We start from the raw sequence: 13,545 nt of genomic DNA, 5'->3' as shown, positions 1-13,545 counted from the left end.
TATATCATCAATATATATTACACAAAAATGTTTATATTTTTCAAAGATTGTATCCATCTATCTTTAAAATATTTGTGGAGCATTACAAAGTCCAAAGGATATAACTTTCCATTGATAATGGCCTTGGGATGCATTGAAAGTGATCAATGGCTTTGACTCTTTAATCAGCATTATTTACCAAAATTCTGATTTACAATCAAATTTACTAAAATATTTAACATTTTTTTCTAAATTTATTAATACATTAATTTTAAAAATAAAATAACCATAAAATACTAGATTTTGGTTAAGTCTTTTATATATATGATTACCATTCTAGCTTTTCTTCTTTTTTGCTCAACATGATTACTTACCATAAATGTTGAGCTTGAATATGGACTAGTAATGGATTTTATAAATTCTTTTTGTAAAAGCTCTTTGATTTATATATCAAACTCATCTATATCTTATTTGGTATAGGTTATTGGTTTTACTCTAATTATTTTCTTTGAATAAAAAATTTTTAAACTACAAAATCAAGGACTTCTGGACCATAATTTTAATGACTCTTCACTAAAGTTTTCTTTTAAGATTTTATATAACTAGTGCATTTCACTTATTAATTTAATTCACTTTGCTTAGTTTTCAAGTCGAAAATCAAGGTTACATATATGTTTATGATTTTTTTGCTAATGGTATTTATATAGATTCTTTATTTATAGTTAATACAATATTATTGATATTCAAACAGAAAGATAAATAATTGTATATTAAATTATTTCAAACATAAAATTTTTAAAATTATGAATTTTTTATTCATAAAATAAATAGAAACTTTTTTTACTTTATATCTTATTATAGTTTCTTTTCCATTGAATCCTATTATTGCTATAAAATGTTTCATTGGCTCCCATTTTTTGAATGGTAAAGCATTACTTCTGCAACTACATATAGTTGCTCCAGTATTTATTAAAATATTTAAAAAATATGATTTATACTGTTTAAATTTAAATTCTACTTCAACATAATTGTAATACCTCTTTAGTTGATTTTTTCAAAATGTAATTACTTCATCATTACCAATTTTATATTGGTTGATTATAACCAGACTTCGAATATCATCTCTTCTAGTATTTTTAAAAGAAATTGAATTTAAAACTGAGTTTATTGAGTTGTAAATCGAATATCTTGATTTTGAGTACTTGTATCTACTAAAAAAATAAGAGTATTTATATTTTTTGTACCTATTGATTGAGGTTGAAAAAGAAAAAATTACTTGTATGAAATAAATGATTGTTTACTAGCAATACTTTTAATTTTTTTTTATCTCTATTTGAGAACAATGGTATAGAAAAAGGTGGTAGTAGAACTAGATTGTTGCTAGGACTACTACCTCCATGATTTTTAAAAGAAATGTTTATTACTAACATAAAAAATTCAATGGGTTTTATTCTTTTTATTAGAAAAAGCATGTTTTGTAATTCCTTCTAATAGCTTTCTAGTTGGTATAGACAAATCTCTAAGATTTATTAATCTTGGTTTAATTTCTGAATCAAACAATCAAGATTCGAATATATCAATAATATTAAAATCTATCTCTTTGATAAATGTAAAAATATGATTAGTAAATTTATTAATAGCTATCCAATTTATAAACAAATCATGAGCCACAATTTTAATTTATGACTTTTTTGTCATTATTTTTTAAGTCTAAAGCAATCTTCTACTAATGGGTCATTAATAGAAATTAAATAGTTTGGTTTTACTTTAAATCAAACAACTCCTGATACAATATTTAATTGTATTCCTCTTATTAGTGCTTTAATAGGATTTTCCAATCTTTTATCTACTAATACTACTATTATTGGTATATCATTACCAATTTTGAATAATACTTTTATAGTTATCATAATTATTCTTAAATGTATACATCTAACTTCAAGATATTTTTGTTTAATTCTCTTTTTTTTTCTTTAGTGAATAAAGGAATATCTATAGATCTTGGATTAGAATCAATGGCTACGATATTATCACTAAATTTTTTTATCTCTTTGTGTCCATGAGTTGAATTTTGAAAAGTTTATTTATTTCATCTTTCCTTAATAATTGTAGTTTTTCTAACAGTTCATCTGAAATAATATCTTATCCTAATACATCACTTAATTTTATCTATTGTTCTTCAATAGGTATATCTTTAGTTTCATAACTAAATTGATTATTAGCTTTTAATATAGAATTATTACTAGGAGTGTTGTTTTGATTAAGCATAAAAATATACTCATCATTATCGGAATCAGAATCTATTTTAGAAATTAATTCCTAAGTAATTTCTTTTTTAGATACTTCTTTTTCAAACAAATTTTTAAATCTTGTTTTTTGAGAGTTTTTATAACTTTTTAACACTTTTTCCTTTATTAGGACATTAAGATGCAATATATCCTTTTTCATCACAACTAAAACATTTACATTTAGATTTCTTTTTAGAAAATTTTCTTCTAACACTTTTTTTCTTTTTGTCAAATTCATGCTTTTTAATGTTCCATTTGACAATTTATATCTTCTTTTCTTTTTGTATTTCTTCTTTGAATGGGTTTTAGATTGAGATTTATATCCAAATTTTCATTCGTTAAATAATATTTTTATATATTAGTTATCACTTTATCTACTTTTAACTTTCATAGCTTATGTTGTTTTAATGCAATATTGTACAACTTGTTTAGAAGCAAAATAAACTCTATTTCCTATAGAGTTTAATTAATCTCTATGTTTTGTTGTAAAATTATGAAGTTTCAAATATTTAAGATACTACAAAGTTCATCCCATGATGATGATAGTTTATGAAAAGTCTTTCCAAAATTTTGAATGTGATTCATCCAATTTTTTGTATTCATGAATATATTTTTTAGAAAATTCTTCTATCTTATATCACGTAATTTATTTTGGTTAATACATAACTAGTATAACTGTTTTGGTTAGCTGATTCCATTCTTCCATAAAATTCATTTTTTAATAAATTTATAAGATTTTTTAATAAATTTGATATAGTTGTAATTTAACTTAAAAGAGTTCCTTTTTCATCTCTTTCTACTTTTGAATTTTCCCATTTGTGTAAAAATTGCAAAACATCTTTTTAAAATGTTCCATAAAAATAATTTTAATTTTTTTCTTTAGACCAAATATCTTTATGGTTATTTACTACAATAATCATAGATTGTGCTCAATCTTCTATGATTTTACCATAATCATTTATAGAAATTTTTGAAAAATCTAAATACATACCTCTTTGAGCTACATTTCTTTTGTTTAAAAATTCTATAAAACTATATTGTAATTAAGTTTTGTAATAATTCCAAAAGATGTTTTAATTTGTTTTATTTCATCCTTATAAATATCACTTTTGATTTTATTTTCAAACCTACTTTAATCATCTATTTTTTGGTTAAAAATTTCTCCTACTTTTCATTTATCCTTATCAACTTTTTATTGATCGAGATCCATAAATATGGGTTTAATATCGATATCTTCATCTACTTTTTCAGAAGATGAGGATTCTATACTATTAGTTTTTTTCTTTTACTACTAGATTAGTTAAAATTTATATTTATCTTCTTCATCTAAACTATTTTTAGCGATAATATCATAATTAAACATATAATGATAATTAAATTTTTAAAAAAAATTTTATATATGTTTCATGTAATTCTTTTATCATATTTGTTTTTTTCATTTTATTAGTAAAATGTTTTATGAAACTTTTGTATGATTTAAAATCCAATCATTTTGCTTTAAAAAACTTCATTGGTGGAGAAGATGATAATTTATCATCATTAAACATAAGAATAGCATTACCATAATATAATGGTCCAAAATCATTTGTTTGACATTCATCCACTTTTAATAATTTTAATTTTTCATTAATATTTACTAATAACTATTTAGCTTCTTAGTGTAAATCTAAACTAATAACTTATCCTAAATTATCTATTTTTTATTCTAATATATCAACTTTATTAAATAATTTTTTAAAAAAAGTAACAGATAAATCAACCAAATCATTAATACTATGATTGATTGCCGATATATGATTTTTCAATTGAGGATCCACATGTAGACTATAATAATGAAGTTTTTATGAACAAACGTAGTTTTCAATTTCTTGCTCTATATTCCTAACATCTAAAACCGTATGTATATCATACCAAGATCTCAAAAGCTAGATTAAAAAGCAATAACAAAACCACAATACTAATATAGAGATAATAAACAGATATATGAGTTTTAGAACATAAAACTGAAAACTAAAAGCTGAGAAAGTAAAGAAATACTTATAAGAATCGATGAAAACCTCAACTAGGATACATATATACATATATATATATATCAACCTTGATTTAAACAAGCTACAATAGATAAGATTCTTTACAAAGCTCTGATATCGATTACAAAAAATGAAAAAGAAAGGATTAAAAAGAATACAAAAGATAACTATACAAGAAAAGGGGAAAGAGCTCCTAAGTGTCTACTTCTTTTTTATTAAATAACCATTGCAATTATAACATTAGGTAAACTAGTAACCCATGTTAATAAATATTACATTTATAATGTTGGATATCTTATTATCTACCCTTATTTACTTTTGTTAAATCTCTGCCATTGCTTTTGACATATTATTTGATTCATTGGCAGTCTAACTGTTTGGCATCTAATTGGTCTATCAATAGCAAATATTGACTTTTTGTTTTTTTATCCATCTTAAATATTCGTCAAATTTATAGCTTCTTCATTTTTTTGGATTAAAAGAAGCTGATGAAGTTATAATTGATTTGTTCTATTGCTCCTATCTTTCTTGATACTAGAGTAATAAAGAAAATGGATAATCCAGGCCTTCCATTCTAAATAGTTTTTCTTTATTACTCTAGTATCAAGAAAAATAAGAATAATAAAACAAATCAAAGACAACTTCACTAACTTTTTTTAATCTAAAAGATGAAAAAGTTATAAATCTAGCGAATATTCAAGGTAGATAAAAAGACAAAAAATCAGCATTTGTTGTTAATAGACTTGCTAAACTACCAAATAGCCAAACTACCAATGAATCAAGCTACCTATCAAAAGCAATGACAGAGATTTAACAGAAGTAGATAAGAGTAGATAATAGAGTACTTAATATCGTAAATGTAATATTTATTAACATAAATTATTATTAATTAGGTTCCTATTCTACCTAATGTCATAATTGTAATAGTTATTTAATAAAAAAAAAAAACAAACACTCTGAGAGCTCTCTCTTCATCTCTCCCCCTCTCTTGTATAGTTATATTCTATATTCCCTCTAATCCTTTCTTCCTCATTTTTTGTGATTGGCATATAAAATTAAATTAACAAGATGGTTTTCTCAGTTCTCAGTTGACTCATGGCAATTGATTATGGACTTTTACCTAGCATTATATAGAAACAATAGTCCCATGATAGATGAATAGCACAATGCATTTAAACTAAAACTAATTAGTTGCTCTCCATTCTGCTTCTCAACAGTTGAAGGTTCTCAAAAACATTGTCACACTTTGTAAATGTCCCCTGAAGAGGAACTTTTCCTTGTATATCACATCCACAAGCACCATGAATCCTTGACTAAAAGTTTCATGAAAATAGGCAAAACAAATAATGCAGCAGATTCAAAAGCAAAATTATTAAATTCTTTCTCAAACTCAATTAAATAACGATGAACTTAACTTAGTAGCTAACAGTATCAAACTGTCAAAGTAATATGCCCTTTTTTCACTTATCTTGAAGAAACAAAGCCTTGACACAAGCATACAAAAATAGATCTGGATTGACTGAGGTAAATAGAGATCAAACAATAAAGTAGACCCTTGGTTTACCAGACTTTCCTCTTCAAACTGTTTTGGTTTTTGGAGTCTTTTTCTTGAGTTGTCTCCTGGGCATTGAGTTCTTCATGCCAATGAAGAAGAATAATGCCCCTAGCAATGCCAAGTTCTAAGTAAAGGAAATTTAGTTAGAAACAATACATTGAAAATTTCACCATCTATATCTACAATTTGAAAAGAATCACTAACAAGAAACGTAAAATCAAAAGGAAGAAGCAGAGACACCAATCAACCCTTACAAAAAATATATTCTATCAAATAATAACCTGTGAGAACTTTGAGAAAAGTTGACCGAATTCTTTCTTTTCCATGTCATAGTTGTAGAAATCATACATTATAGGAGTAACAATGAGCTCTTGCAGAACCTGCAAGAGATGAATAATGTAATACTTTTATCAGTTGCCTTAGTTGATGATTGAGCTACTAACTCATAACAACACATAAGACCATAAAACAAACCAGAAGATAAGCTCCGATACTGCTGCCAAAGATAAAAAAAATACCCCCAACACCCTTAAAAGCTATAGCCGCCGCAACCAGATACTTAATCTGTAAATAACAACTCCAAGAGTTAGGACATTAGAAAATTTTGATATAAGCAAAGAATAAATAGGTTTTTCTCAATGGTGAATTATAGCATTTCTTGCGTCGAATTCTGGCACTTGCACTCCTGTATGAGATGACACAGTCTTTGAGAAGACATTGAATTTTGGTTTCAGCGCCTTTGCTGCCAGCCCTCCATCAACGCCAAATTCGTTGAACCTACATATGCATACATAATGCAAGATTAGACGCAAGCATGACAGAACTTACTACTTCAAAACTTGCAGACAACATATACTAAGCTCAAGCTAGAAAACAGAGCAATTGTGATTGAAAAGGAAAACCCAAATCTCCTATAATCTACTCCTTTAGCTAGTCTAAGTCTTATGGGAAGAGATATAAGTGCTGACTGCTGACACAAATTTTCCTTCAACACAACGATAAAATGTTAAAAATTTACACCATATCCGCATAGGCCAGAGCCTTTCCAAGGCCCCACTTAGTAATATGGCCACAACCAAGAATGCGTCAAGTCAAGCAACAAAAATCTATACTCCTAACACTCTTTATTTCTCTTTTACGCAACACATTAACTGCTAGCCAACAACAACCATTGTAATATTGATGGCATTCATGAGATCTACAACTTTAAAAAAAAAAGGTAATCTTATAAACTAAACATTTAAGCAATCCTAACACACAGCAGCAATATAAATTTCACTCCTAATAACGCTTTAAATTACACTAATTCTTCCAATAAAGCTAGCAACTTTATTATAAACAGGATCTATTCACATAAAGCCCCACATTTAATCAAATCTTTAAAAAAAGTATTAAATCATAATTAAATAAAGCCTGTCTACTTTTAACAGTTCACATGAGCTCTGAGTTCCACATCTGGATTAAGATCCAAATTATATCTCTTCTTCTTTTTTTTTTTTCTCGAGGCCCAACAGTCTCCATTGGAGAACACAAAAAGAAAATGAAAAGAAAAAGAAACAAAAAAAAAAAGTGTAGATTTCAAGTGAAGCTTACTCTTGCCAAGCAGAGAGGATAAACACTGAAGCGAAAAGAACTCTTCCAATGAAAGAAACAAGCGCCATATATTCCAACAAAAAACCTTAAAATTCTACGAAAAATCAATCTAAATAAAGGTTCTTTTGAAAAACAGACGAAAGAAACTACTGTCCGAAAACGAGTCAAGCTAGGAGAGACAAAAGGGGCGAGGTAAGAAACTAAAGTATCGAACAACGAGCGAGTTTTATGGAGAGAAAGATCAGTCGAAAAAAGACGTACGCTCGCGAGTATGAGAATGTTTAAAACTTGCGGAATTAGAAATGGGACACGTTGTTTGGCCAATCAGATTGATTGATTTAAGACTTGGGAAGGGTGACGTGGACAAGACTAGAAATCGAGTTGAGTATGTGGTTTAAATTTATGAGGTTGGACACGGAAAATGTCCTTGCAGTTTGATATAATTTACGGTCGTGGCCACCTCGTGACGTGATTTTCTTTTATTTTGCTCGTGATGATCGGATCGAGATGTGTTTTTATTTGTTTCGAATTTGATTCAATTTTATATTCGTTAAATTTAAATTTGATTTAATTTAAATTTTTTTTATTTTTTTAATATTTAAATTTGATTTGATATTATATAAATCATATCTGATCTGAATTGAAATTAATAAAATATTATTTTTTAAATATAAAATATTATTTTTAAATAAATATTTAAATATATATAAATAAAAAATTAATTTAAATTTTATTTTTATATAATATCATATCAAATAGAGTCAAATTTATCTAAAATTTGAATTCGATCTTTTTTTAATATTATCCAATTCGATTCGATTTTAAAATTTAATTTAAAACAAAAATCGATCTTATAAAATCAAATCGAATCAAAATACGTCGAAAATAAATTAGGTTCTCCACCCTAATTTTGCCCCTCTTTTGATCCATTTTTCGAAATTTAAATTTGAATGTGGGGGCGTTCGGAAGTTCAAAAGGTTTCCATTTTAGAAAGGAAATTACCAAGTTTAAAAAATGTCTATTTTTTAAAATATTAAACTTAACCTAAATTATTCACATATATTTTAAATTGAGTTCCTATACGACGGAAATTTGATTTTTAATATTTGTAATTTGTAATTTTTTAATTTTTACTTTTTTATATAAAAAAATTGCTATTGCTCATTTACTTAGGTGAATGTTTGATTTAATAATTTTTCCTTTTAATAAAAGGTAAATATTTAACTCTGATTTATTAAGAAATTGATGCAAGTTTTAAAAAATTTTAAAAAATAATTAGCTAACACATACTTTTTTTATATATAATATCGTAGGATAGGTTTTGGTTTGACCTAATATATTTTCTTAACAAATCTGTTCTCTAATGCATTTAAAATTCTATTTCGTGAAATATTTTTCACAAAAATTAAATTTTAATTGATAAAAAAAACTTTTATACTTAATAAATTAACCTTTTTAGGTAATTATTAACATATATTTTAAAAACACTTCGACAACAATTAGATTTTCTTTTATAAAATTATAAATTAAAAAAATATAATCATAATTAAATATTATATTTATATAATTAATTAAATAATCAATCATTACATTATAATAAAATTATAATTATTAAATAATTAAATTATAAATTATAACATAACTAAATAATTAAATTTACAAACAACAAAACTTAAACCTAACACATAAAGTTCCAGATAACAATCGGACTTAGTGAGGCAGTTCACCAGTGAAGTAAACCTTTTTATTATGATATTTAAAAAATGTCTTTATTTAATATATTTATAGTATTTATTATTCTTGATTGTGCTGATATCACGATTCACGAGTCAACTCGAGGAAAGTATAAAAAATAAATAAAATTATTTTTTTACCAAAAAAATAAAATAAAATAAAATAATACATATCAAATAATAAACAGAGGCTGATCTATTGGTTATAATAGGGTTTTTATGAATATTTTAAAAATTAAAAAAATAAAAAAATCTTAAGAAAAATTTTCTTTTTCTCTCTTTCAATTTTTTAAATATTTTTTATTGACAAAATTAACAAATTCTTAAATAATTTTTTAGTATATTAACTGCCGACATTTTAGATAACGTGTGGACAGATTTACAAATGAAAATATTAATAAAAATGTAATTGATGGTATTAAAATAATACAATTATATTTTTTAAGATATGAAAATTCATCAAATATTTATAATAATAAAATAATATATTATTTTAAATTTTAAATTTTATATATTATAAATAAATTCTAAATACGTCATTGATAATAAAATAAAGATATCTATGTCTTTTAATGTTATATAATATATATTTTGAAAGAAAAAAAATTACCTACTTCGTAAAACCTACCCAAATATAAGTACTCACATTAATTAGGGTATTTCCCTTGCCCAGCAAAAATAATTGCACACTCAAATTTAATGTAATTTTACAAAAAAAGGAGTTTGGCAAAAGCACAAGCAATTGCAGAGAAACCAGACTTTGGGAATCCCAGATCTCAACAAATAATAAAATAAATAAAAGAAAAGCAAAGAGAAAAAAGAACTGACAAAATCATTTTGAAATCCTAGTCAAAATTCATGGAAAGAAGCAATGAACAATGAATTATTGGGCCTCTGTTGACACGTTCTTATGCAATCCCGTAATTAAAGTCAAGTGTGCTAATAGCATGCCTGACTTTAAATATTTTTTTTTCTTTTTTCTCTCTTTAATTTTTTTAAAATTAATGTTTAATTAATTGAAAGTATAAAATTATAAAACTTATTTATAGAGTATAAGCTGATTGACCTGCACGTGAAAATAACAACTCACCTAAATCAAACATGACAGATGATGAAATGAGATCAGATCTTATTCATGATCTCTTGTTTCTCACTAAAACCTTTTTCTTTTTTTTTGTTAAATTGTTTCTACCTATAATGTATGTCAAAGTTGTTTATGAGAAATGGGGAACCCAATTCATAGGATGCATTGCCGGTGTCAAATTGGATGGATCAAGCTGGATTTTGATTTGATTTTTAAGTTTTTTTTTTTTTAAGAAATTTGGATTTTTTATGAAATTATAAATATAAAAAAATTATAATTATAATCAATTACTATATTTATATAATATATCATTGAATAATTAATTAATTATAAAAAATTTATAATGATAATAATTAACTAACAAATTACACCATAACTAAATATTTGGATGTTTTAAGTTAAAATTATTCAAATTTGACATTTAATTTATTAGAGTTTGAGTAATTTGAAATTCAAATTATTAAATTTTAATATTAAATTAATTTAAATTATTTGACATCTAAGTTATTGGAATTTGAGTCATTTATTTGATCAAATTAAATTAGATCCGATTATAATTGGATAAATTTTTTTTCAGTTTAATTAAAATTTCCTTTCTCATCAATAATCCATGTTGAAAGAGCAACAATAAATAGGAAAGATGATTGGTTTTTGAAATATTCAAAAATAAATAAATAACAAAAAATATTAATTTATGTCAAAAATGTATAACAATTTATTAAACATTTCAAAAGAATAAAAAAATAATTAGACCACGTTCACTAAAAACGATTACTTTCTTTATTTATGCACATTGTAAAAAAGATTGAGGAGACATCAGGTTGCTTTAAAAAGGAAATTATTTGTAAGTAAAATATTTAAAATGTTTATGGACTATTATTAAGATGATATTTAATTATTTATGAATATTTTAAAACTTAAACTTATAAAAAAAAAAAGTTAGAAGTCCGATGATTAATTTGCTTCAAGATTAAAAGTATAATGATAAAATTATACTAATTAAAATATTAATTGTAAATTCAGATTCTCACTTAAATAAAGTGGTAAATTTATATCTTATCTCTATTTTATTTTTTCTTCTTTCCTCAAGGCATTTTCTATTGAATAGAATGCCACCTCAAACTCTTCAATTGATTTTGGCTTTTTTTTTTTATAAAGTTATTTTTCAGATTTTTTAATTATAAAATAGTTTTTTTACAAAGAAGAACTTAATCAAAAAATTAAAAAAAAAATTATCCATGTTAAAATTTGAACTTTAAATTTATTATTTGTTATCTTTTAAAACAAATTTTTTAATTATAAAATATTTTTTAACGACATACTTTATATAATATTTTGTAATTATTACAACTTGATCAAGTTTGATACAAAATTATAAGTATAATGATAAATTTGCATGAAAATTAAAAATATAATGATAAAATTATACCAATTAAAAAAATTAGTAGTAAATTTTTGAACCACTCACATAAATGAAATGGTAAATTAATATTTTATTCCACAAAAGTTTTTCCTAGGAATATTTAAAAGACACTTGTTAAATAATTATACAAAATAATTTAATGCATTAAAAATCATCATGTACATTATTTAAGCATATAAGCCTTTAACACCCAACAATTGTCTTTGGAATACTCATTACCAAAAAAATTGAAAAGCTATAATTTTATCGATCAAAATAAAAATTGAACTTATTATTTTTAATTTCTCAAAAATATTTCTTGAATGAGTTGAGAATGGGCGAGTTATGGTGGTATTTAAAGCCATGTTTTGTTTCAATGCAATTAATTTAAGATATGGGCAATAGAAAGGGTGAGTTGGTGGAGGTAGATGAGTAGTAAATGAATATACAAGAAAGAGTTTTTTTTTTTTTTTTCATTAAACTAACAAATTAAAATCATCCCTAACTAAACGCATTTATATTTTAGTCTTAAATAGAAATTATTTGTCAATATTTGCGTACAAATATTAAATAATTTCATTAATCTTTGACTATAATTAATTCAATATGCACAATCACAATGATAAACCTTATAAAACTAAAGCAAATGTATTTTTTTTTTTAGGCCAAAGTGATATAATCACAAAATTTGCTTTAAAGGAAAGATTTAAGGATAAAAATAAGTGCCAAATAATTTCAACTTATATAGTGGTTTTTTTTAGTAAAAGATGCCCCTAAGTTTTATCTAGCTTAATTGTCTCATCTAATGATTTTATGGTTACATTCTCTCGTATCAATTTGACGTATTTAAAATTTTATTTTCAAAATGTTATTAAAAAATAATAACATCTTAGTTAACAAAGAAAAATAGTTCTTTTTTTTATTAATTTAATTAATTTTTTGGTGATACATCTATGATTTTTATTATTTACATAAAAATTTTTTTGTTAGGTGAGGTAATCCTCTTGAAGACTATCAATTACTTATATAGAGTATGTTCAACTCGAAATACTTTGGATATATAATTATATATATAAAAAGTTTACTTTTATTTGTTGAAAAAAATGATAAAATTTAAAATTAATGTCAAATTTTTACTATATAAAAGATTAATGCTAAGTTTTATCAGTATACTTTAATTTTATTGAATTTTATGACTATACTTTAGATTTAGTGATTTTTTACAAAAAAAATGCTGAGTGAAAATTGAATAAATGATGGAAATCTATCACTTGCATTAAAGGATTTGATTTAAAAATAACAAAATAACTTAGATTTTATGATTTGCGATTCGTTCCATCCTTATCAGATAGAGTGATTTTTTTTTTTTTAAATCGAAATTGGATCGAGAATGGATTTTATATAAAAAATAGTTAAGATGGTTGAAATTAGATTTAATTTATCTGGACTTATTTCAACGTATATATAAAATATATTTAATTATTTACTTAATTATATATAATATTAATAAATTTATTATTTAATATTTTAATAAAAAATTAATTTAATAAAATATTAAATTTATATATAATTAAGATATAAATTAATTACAAAATAATATTTTTAAATTATGGACAAAATATTACATTTTGGCTAGTTTTAACTTTTAATGTTTCAAAATTAAATCAATATATTTTTAATACTTAAATACTATAGATATTTAAATTTTTGGGGTACAATTTATATATTTTTAATTTGTCATCATATAGTAATTTTTACAGTGCCTTTTTACTAAATTAACCTCTAAACTGCTATAAAATTCTGGCTAAAAAAGTATTCTTACAGTTATGTCAAAGGCGTAATTAAGCAAAACTCCAAACCCAGAAGTACGAAACATGTGAT

General features: G+C 23.8%; 1 protein-coding gene across 1 annotated transcript; it reads right to left on the bottom strand.

Moving 5' to 3' along the window:
• Nucleotides 1–5,653: 5,653 nt before the first annotated feature.
• Nucleotides 5,654–7,692, bottom strand: LOC111306705 (uncharacterized). The gene is made up of 5 exons (XM_022904511.2): nucleotides 7,446–7,692; nucleotides 6,515–6,629; nucleotides 6,327–6,416; nucleotides 6,134–6,232; nucleotides 5,654–5,976 (listed from the first exon to the last, which is right to left on the bottom strand). Exons 1-5 carry the CDS (start codon nucleotides 7,511–7,513, stop codon nucleotides 5,875–5,877), a joined length of 474 nt encoding a protein of 157 aa, XP_022760246.1. The 5' UTR covers nucleotides 7,514–7,692; the 3' UTR covers nucleotides 5,654–5,874.
• Nucleotides 7,693–13,545: the final 5,853 nt, after the last annotated feature.

Source organism: Durio zibethinus, chromosome 22 (genome assembly GCF_047325235.1).
Source record: "Durio zibethinus cultivar Kanyao isolate XHJ-2024 chromosome 22, ASM4732523v1, whole genome shotgun sequence".
In the NCBI taxonomy this organism is placed as follows: Eukaryota; Viridiplantae; Streptophyta; class Magnoliopsida; order Malvales; family Malvaceae; genus Durio; species Durio zibethinus.
This window is presented reverse-complemented; position numbering and strand designations above follow the sequence as displayed.